The sequence below is a fragment of the Strix uralensis genome, chromosome 1 (genome assembly GCF_047716275.1).
Source record: "Strix uralensis isolate ZFMK-TIS-50842 chromosome 1, bStrUra1, whole genome shotgun sequence".
Taxonomy (NCBI): domain Eukaryota; kingdom Metazoa; phylum Chordata; class Aves; order Strigiformes; family Strigidae; genus Strix; species Strix uralensis.
Window position 1 is genome coordinate 135,853,189 of NC_133972.1, and position 8,491 is coordinate 135,861,679.

The 8,491-nt window shown below is 56.1% G+C and overlaps 1 protein-coding gene across 1 annotated transcript; it reads left to right on the forward strand.

Moving 5' to 3' along the window:
- Nucleotides 1–509: 509 nt before the first annotated feature.
- Nucleotides 510–4,916, forward strand: BHLHE22 (basic helix-loop-helix family member e22). Its single transcript, XM_074882100.1, has one exon. It carries the CDS (start codon nucleotides 2,189–2,191, stop codon nucleotides 3,098–3,100), a length of 912 nt encoding a protein of 303 aa, XP_074738201.1. The 5' UTR covers nucleotides 510–2,188; the 3' UTR covers nucleotides 3,101–4,916.
- Nucleotides 4,917–8,491: the final 3,575 nt, after the last annotated feature.

The following is an 8,491-nucleotide window of genomic DNA, read 5'->3' on the forward strand; positions in this document are numbered from 1 at the left end:
GTCTGTATTGTAGTCATGTCCTCGCTAGATGAAATCTCAGTCAATTACTCTGAAATCTGCAGCTTGGCTTCTTTTCATTCTTTCCAGGTGAAAATTCAAACGTTTTCTGTTGTCGCCTGGTCCTTTCTTTCCTGAAACAAGGCACCCAACTGTTCTGATATTACCATTCAAAAACAGGTTCTGTGGCAAACCTCATTTGTGAATCTATTACAGAGATTAATAGATTATTTCTCCTTTTTCAACTAATTCTCAGTGGGGAAATTTAACCATATGGTAAGGAGAGAATTAGAATTTCATCACATTAGAGCAAAATGTAATGAAAAGAGTCCAACACCTGGGGCCAACTCCGAAAGACACAATTAAAAGGTTTTTAATGAAACCAGAGAAACCAAAAAATTTCATAGCCTTCAGTAATTCTGCCACATAAGAATGATTTACTGGAAGTGTTGGGAAATATTGTTTTTACTGATGTCATAAGGATGAAAACCTGCCACTAAATACTCTGAGCGCTAACAGTAAAGCGGGAGCGAGCTGCTCGCCTCGAGCATGAGAGGAGCAGTGGGACAAAAATTCAGACCAGCCCTGGGGTTGCCACTTCAGCTTCTGGGAGAGCGCAGAAGAGTGTGTGCCCGGCCCCGAGGAGAGCCCCGGGAGGAGAGCAGGGGGCCGGGGTAACCGGGGTAACCGGGGCGCGGGGGCCGCTCTCGCCCCGACGCCGGCGGCGACATCCCGGCGTTGGGGAGCAGTGCGGGGTGCTCCCGCCGAGGGAGGCAGGCAGGGACCGCTGCAAAGAGTTGGTGAATCACAATTAAAAAAAAAAAAAAAGTTTGGTGGGTTCTGCCCTTTCTCACCCCGCCCTCCCTCCTCCCCAGATCGGTTCGTTTTCAAGGTAACTGATGGGGCTTTATGTTTTTTATAGGGACACGGGGGATAATCACTCGAAAGCAGCAATCTGCTACTTGAAAAGGGCTAAGGGGAGGAGGAGGGGAACCACCCCGTAGTTTGGTCTCCGTTTGCTGGAGGGGGGGGAGAGGGGGCTGGGGACCATTCGCCTCCCAGGGAAGCAAGGTGGACTTTGGCGGTGGGCAGGAGTGGGCACGACGGTTCGGGTTGGTCCGTTTTTTTTTTTTTTTTTTTTCCTTTCTTTCCCAGGCGAGCCTTGTCGTGAAGACGGGTGGGGGTGGGAGTGGGCTATAAGTTAATGTAAATGCAGGGGGTGGGTGGGCCGGGGTGGGGGGAGAGGGTGTCACTCCTGACTCCACGGCTAAGTTAGCAGAAGTCTGCTGGCAGCACTCGGAAGGGGAAGTGTTGTGAAGCGGGCTTTTCTGCAGTGCAGGGCTGTAATTTGCTGAAGGAGGCAAAGAACATCCTTCGATCTAAGTAGGGCTTTTAGTGTGCTCATTGATGAGTGAAAGTCGCCACACATGTCAAGCTAAAGGCAGTTGTTGGGTTACTAACAGGACACAACGTCTTGCAAACATATGCGTTAAGCTGTGTATACAGATGGCAGGGAGAATAATGGAGCAGGCGCCTCTTATAAAGCTCTAGCTGCTGCCTGTCTTCAGACCTGGGAAATGAAACTATTCAGACTCAGGGCCAGATAGCGCCGGGGATTGTTTGTTACCGTTTTAATCCTATTAATTAAAACGTTAACCTGATTGGGTAGAAAGCTCTGTCCCAACAGGCGAGTCTTCTTCATAATAACCTACTCTCAGAGATAATGATGTAAAAGACTCCCCCGTCTGCGGCGGCTGCTGGTTGATGGGTCCGGAAATCTCTTGAAGGTGAATCCAAGCAAGATAAACGGTGGAAGCGGCTCCGCTGGCAGCGCACAATGCCCCAGCGCGGCGCCTGCTGAGGGCGAGCCGCAGCCGGAGCCGCAGCCCCCACCGGAGCCGCAGCCGGAGCCGGAGCCGCGGCCGCCGCCGCAGCCGGAGCCGCCGCCGCAGCCGGAGCCGGAGCCGCCGCCGGAGCAGCAGCAGCCGCCGGAGCAGCAGCCGGAGCCAGAGCCGGAGCAGGGGCAGGGGCAGCCGCGGCGCCGGGCACGGCGCAGCCCCGGCGGGAGCCGGGAGACGATTTCTGCCAGCGGGACGCCGGGGAGCCGCCCGCCGCGGCGCGGAGCCTTGGAGGAGCGGGCCGGGAGCTGAGGGGGGCGGAGGAGGCGGAGGCGGAGGCGAGCGGGGCGCCGATGGAGCGGGCGCTGGGGCTGCCCGCAGAAGAGGACCTCTTCCACAAGAGCCTCGCCGCCTCGGCCAAGCGCATGGAGTCCGCCTTCCGCTCGCCCCCGGGGCTCGACCTCTCCCACCCCCGCGACCGCCAGCCCTCGCCGCTCGCCTGCTACGAGGCGGCGGAGCCCGAGGCGCTGCTGCAGCCCGGCGTCGGCGGCGACCCGCTGGCGCTGCCGCCGGGCTCCGTCTGCGTCAAGTACGGCGAGAGCGCCAGCCGCAGCTCGGTGGCCGAGAGCAGCGGCGGCGAGCAGAGCCCCGACGACGACAGCGACGGCCGCTGCGAGCTGGTGCTGCGCGGCGCCGGGGGGGACCCGCGCGTCGCCTCGCCGGCGGCGGGCGGCGGCGGCGGCGGCGGCGGCGGGGGGGGCGGGGGGCTGAAGGCGGCCGAGGGCGGCTGCTCCAACAGCCACGGGCACGGCGGCAGCAAGAAGTCCAAGGAGCAGAAGGCGCTGCGCCTCAACATCAACGCGCGGGAGCGGCGGCGGATGCACGACCTGAACGACGCGCTGGACGAGCTGCGGGCGGTCATCCCCTACGCGCACAGCCCCTCGGTGCGGAAGCTCTCCAAGATCGCCACGCTCCTCCTGGCCAAGAACTACATCCTGATGCAGGCGCAGGCCCTGGAGGAGATGCGGCGCTTGGTGGCTTATCTCAACCAGGGCCAGGCCATCTCCGCCGCCTCCCTGCCCAGCTCCGCCGCGGCGGCGGCGGCGGCGGCGGCGGCGCTGCACCCCGCCCTCGGCGCCTACGAGCAGGCGGCCGGGTACCCCTTCAGCGCCGGGCTACCCCCCACCACCTCCTGCCCCGAGAAATGTGCCATTTTCAACAGCGTCTCCTCCAGCCTCTGCAAACAGTGCACGGAGAAGCCTTAAGCGCCGCCGCCGTTGCCGCCCCCCGCCGCCGTTGCCGCGGCCCCGGGGAGCGGCGACAGCCGGCGCCCCGGACCCGGGCCGGGGGCCGCGGGGGCGGCGGCGGGACTGAGCGCTGCCCGGCCCCCGCCTCCCCCCGCCCGGCCTCGCCTCGCCTCCCCCTTCTCCTCGGGTGTTGCCGAGACGGGACCGCGGCGGGAGGCAGCGTGTGCGCCGCGCCGCGCCGGGGAGGGGGCGCGGGGCCGGCGGGGCCGCCGGGAGGAAGCCCCGGAGCGGGGGGGGGCGCGGGGGGGTCGCTCCCGCCGGGTGCCCGCTGCGCCGCCGGACAAAGGAGATGCCGGGCGAGGAGCCGGGGCTAGCGCCGGGGAGAGGACCCCCGCCCCGGCCCCGGCCCCGGCCCCGGCGAGGCGAGGCGAGGGGAGGGGAGGGGGCCGCGGCGACCCGGGCGCGGAGGTGGACGGGACAAATCAGAGAGGGCACTTGAACATAGATTTTTTTTTTAATTATTATTATTAGCAGTATTATTATTATTATTCTGAGCCAGGAAACAAACAAACTTGAAATGTAAACTTATTATTTAAGCGACTCGCAGAAACAAAGAGACTGGACCATTGTTATGGAAGACTTTGTATTTTTTATCGTCTCTAAACTTTGATCCTGTGAAAATGCGCAAAGTTTGGTGAGAGTGATTTAAAAAAAATCGAGAGAGTTAAAAAAAGAAAAAGACAAAAAATAACCGATCAAAACCCCTACTCCGTGTGGCTGAAAGTATCGCATTTTTAAAAGAAATATTTATGTGCACCTTGTTTCTTTCCACTTTGCAATGATGTATAAACAAGACATGCTATTTATTTGTTATTCTTTAAATGACCCTTCCACGCCAACAATATTTATCATGTGTTAAGGTCACGGGTCTTATGTGCAGTTACTTTAAATGCTTCTAAAATTCTGTTTATGGATTAACTTAAACTGTGTGCCAAGTGTTTAAAACGTTTATTTGCCAACAACGTATAACGAGAAATGTTGATGTATCCGAGCTGCTTAGGTTTATGAAAGGTCATCTGGATTTTAAGTTGCATCATCCCTGTATTTAAATTGAGCTTTAATAAATTGCTTCAGTCCAAAAATTACAGGAAAGGTGTATTCTTAATTGCTCAACCAACTGATTTTTGAAAGGGTATTCTTTGCATTATAACAGGTAATAGCTATTTACTTTAACAAGGCATCAGAGCAATAGCTGCTACAAGAACACTTGCCAAGCCAATGTTTTCCCAGGCGCTGTGTTTTCAAAGGTATAATTTAAACCGCTTTTAATGTATATGTAAATTATTCTGACTGTGGATGATTATTTAAGTTGAAATACTTTAAAATACTTTAGGCTGATTTACAGAACGCGTGGAATTCTTTTCTTTTTTTCTGGGTGGGTGGGGGGGGTGCGGGAGGGTGGGTTTTTTTGGAAGAAAAATGAGAGATGAAAAGCAAGAAGTAGCTATTTACCCAAAGTGAGCCTTCAGTTTGAGTTTGCATGGCTGGGTGGCTGTCTCTCTGCCATTTGTAAATCAAGATTTTTTTTTCTTTTTTTTTTTTTTTTTTTCTTTTCAAAAACGAGTCCTGCTATTTTCCACTACTTGCAGATAATACAAATTCGGACTGTCAGGTTGGATGGCAAAATAGGAGCCATGATGGATCTGTTGGCAGGTCACGGATGTGTAAAGAGTGATATATATTAAATAGGTCAATCAGATTATGACAGCAATGTACGATCGTTTGTATGTGTATCTATGTCGGAAAGAATCTTTATTAAAATATTTTGAACAAACGCTTGTATTATGCTGTGCTTTGTTAAGCATGTATCTCCAGATTTAAAGGGGGGGGGGCGGGTAGTTTCCTTTCCTTTGCCTTGCTCTGAATGCTGCCCCGCAGCCCCCGGCACCCCACTGCCGGCTCAGGGTGTCCCAGGGAGCAGGGCGAGAAGTTTTTCCCCGCGGTGCGTTTCTCCCGCGCCCGTGGCGGGCGGACCCCGGCGGTGCGGGGCAGCCGTGGGGCAGCGTCGGGCCCTGGCCCGCCCGTCCCGCGGCTCCACGCACGCCCTTTGCCCCGGGTGCGCCCCAGGCTGAGCTGCAGGACCGCCCCCCCCCTCCCCGCCTCCTCCCTGCCCCCCCAAGTTTTGGAGCCGCCCCTCCTCTCGTGGCCCCTCCGCCCTGCCCCAAACCCGAGGCCCAGGGAGCAGGCAGCTCCCCAACGCTGCCCGCCCTGCGCTGGGGCCGGCCCGGGGTCCCCCCTCCCCTCGGCTGGCCCGGGCCGGCGCCGGGTGTCCGCGGAGCCGCCTCTCCCGACGGCAGTACTACAGGCGGGGGAAGGGGATAAATGTTTTCTGCTCCACTTCCCATCAAAAAAGATTAATCAGAACCTGTAACTTTTCAGGAAACATAACTGTAAAGTGCCACGGAGCTGTGGGAAGGCAGCCCAGAGAGGGTGGGCAGATCAGCCCCCAGGCGCAAGGAGAAGCGTCTCTCAGCATTTACTAGACAAAGGCTGGGTGCGTCTAATTATGATTATTAAAACAATTTCCATGACGATGTCTAATATTATGTTAATTTGAAAACAACTGTGTATGAAAACTGTCGACTATAATACCTAAATTCATTTAATGAAACACATCGTTAAGGCAATTAAACCTCCTGGATGTGATTAAGGAACATAATTACGACACTGTTCTGCGCCATAATTGGGTGTCTTTAATCAAGGGGTAAAGTGATCAGCAACACAGCCATTAGTTTGTATTGTTCTGTCTCTGCTGTCCATCATTCTGATTAGGAATTAACCGCCGCCACCAGCTTGGCGTAGTGCGTGCCTGTGTGTGTGTGCGCGCGAGTGTGTGTTCGTGCATAGAACATCGCAGGGCACATTTGCTGCAAGATTTACCGCTTAATATCTCTGGCGACCGAGCAGGGGCTTCCCGGAGAGGTTTCCCCCGGAAGGCGCGGGCGCTGCTCGGCTGTGCCCGGCCGTGGGACGGTGGGAGGCGAGCGAGGTCCCAGCAAACTCTGGGAGCGGCCGGGACCTGGGCTGGGGGGACGGTAGGGGGCTGTGGGAGACCCCCGCTCAGCCTCGCGGCTCCCGGGGGAAGGGGCCGAGGCGCGGCGGCGTGTGCGGGCCCGGCCGGGGGCTGCTCCCGCCGGCTCGGGGGAGCGCGGGCGGCCGCTGCCGTCTATGGCACAGGGAGCGGTTTCTCCGCTCACCTCTCGTCTGCTTCTGCTTCGGAGCGACGGGAAGGCGGAATGAAAACTCTTTTCGTTCCTGGCTACCACCGCCGCCGCCCCGCTTTGCGCTCCCTTGGGTCCTCCTCGCTTGCCTTGGAGCGGGGAGAGGGGTCCCGGCCGGGCAGAGGTGCTGTCACTCCCGGCCCCTCGCTCCTGTCCCTCTGCACCGAGCAGCCTCGCTGGGAAGCGACACGGCGGCGCTGGGCCATCCCTGGGCAGGTCTTGCCAATGCGAGCGCCGTGTGTGTCGGGGGTGGGGGGAGGAGAGAGGCTCCCCCTCCCCCCTTAACGCTTGATAGATCGCTTAGCCAGAAATGAACATGTCCCCCTTCAAAAGAGCTTCCTCCCCGTTGCCAGCCTCCCCACCGGAGCGGGATCTCCCCCAGCCTCCTCCGAGGGCTCCCTCTGCCCCCGCCGCCCAGCCCGGCTCCCTTCCCCCGGCCCCTTACCCCGGCTCGGAGCCTGAAATTGTCCCAGCATGAGTGACATTGGCTTTCCTAATGTAATGACTTATGAAAGATATAATCATGTGTTAAATTGAATCCTCCGCTTAACTGTTAATGGTGTGCTCTGGGCACATTTACGTATTAGATGCTATGGTAACTAATTACCACTAGAAGAAGGGATAATACACTTTCCAGACTTTGACAAATAATTATGAGTGTTCACATCCCTGCTAGCAGCAGTTGCAGCGGATCTGCTGGAATGAGTAAGTGAATAAATGAATGGGTAAGTGAACTTGTGTGCATGGAGGGGACTAGATAATGGATAGTGGTCAAGTGAGTTTTCTTATTAAAACCTTTAATGAAAATGTGATTTAGGGTGGAAGGGGAAAAAAAAAGTGCGACGCTTCCTCTAAACGTAATTAAATCGCGTAATATAAACATCAGAAACATAAATAAGTTTGCTTTTAATTAAAACGCAGCAGTCAAAGTAAATTATCCACGTGCTCGGAAACTTCACAGCAATTAACACTTTTTTTTTCTTTTTTTTTTTTTTTTTGCGGTGGTGGTGGTGACGGAGGTGGTTGTTGGGGGGGTAAAATAAACGGGCCAGGACTCCGCGACTCCCTCCAGGATCGTTTGTAACTTTGATTGCACTCGCTGTCAACAGGCCGGAGGGATCCCGAGGCTTTAATCGGGTGGGGGAGCAGCTCCTTGCCGGAGCGGGACAAAACTTCGGGGAAGCGGCGCTGGGCTCCGCGCCGATCCCGGCCCCCGCCGCTCCCTCCTCGGCGGGGCAGGACCCCCGCGCGCCCGGGGGGGGCTCTGGCGCTAGCGGAGCCCATCGGAGGCTTGATGCGGGCTCCGCTGGGCTTGGCTTAGGCAGGCGCCGCAGGGGTTAAGCTGCTCCTGGCCGCCCCCCGGGTGCCATCCCGGCCCGGGCCGGAGCGAAGGCTGGAACGGCCACCGGGAGCGGGATCCAGCGCGGCGGCCCCAGCACCGAGCCTGACTCGGGGGCTCCCAGCGGCCGGCCATCCGCAGAAGGGACATCTGCTAAATGAGCAAAGAGCTGCAGCCAGCCCCATTTCCCCGTGGTCACTCATCAGCTCGGTGTCACCCAGTCTCCCCCCCCGCCCCCCGAAGCGCTCCAGAGGGGGTTTTGCTCTGGTTTGGCTAGTTCTCCAGCCTCGGGAAGGGTTAAATCCTTCCCCAAGCCCCTAGTTGCCCTTGTCCTCTCAACCTGATTCAGAGACGTGTAATAAAATATGAAGCAAATTTATGGTCTGTTTCAAGCACTTTACTGCTGTATTTTTAAATTCATATATGCACATACAAGAACTATGATCTGTGAATAATTTGAAATGCTATAGGAAAATGATGCATTTTAGATCAAACATAACCGTTTTCTTACATAATTGTCTCGGATTAAAATAAAAAGAAAGATACATTTCGAACAGAGACAAAGCTGAAAACCTAATGACAGCCATAAACTGCTAGACAGCCATAAATTAACGTCTTCATCAAACACTGAAGGGATCAGTGCTTATCTAAATCAACAATTATTTCTTCCGAGAAGTTGCAGAACAGATTGCCCCTCTAATACTATTTTAAAATCCTCATAATTGGGGATTAGGGGCAAACAATCGCCTTTCCGGAGTGAACCTCCTCTCCACCAGCCGAAGCCCTCCA

What these genes read in the sequence shown, in the direction of transcription:
- BHLHE22 (XM_074882100.1), top strand. Translation starts at nt 2,189, where the DNA reads ATGGAGCGGGCGCTGGGGCTGCCCGCAGAAGAGGACCTCTTCCACAAG.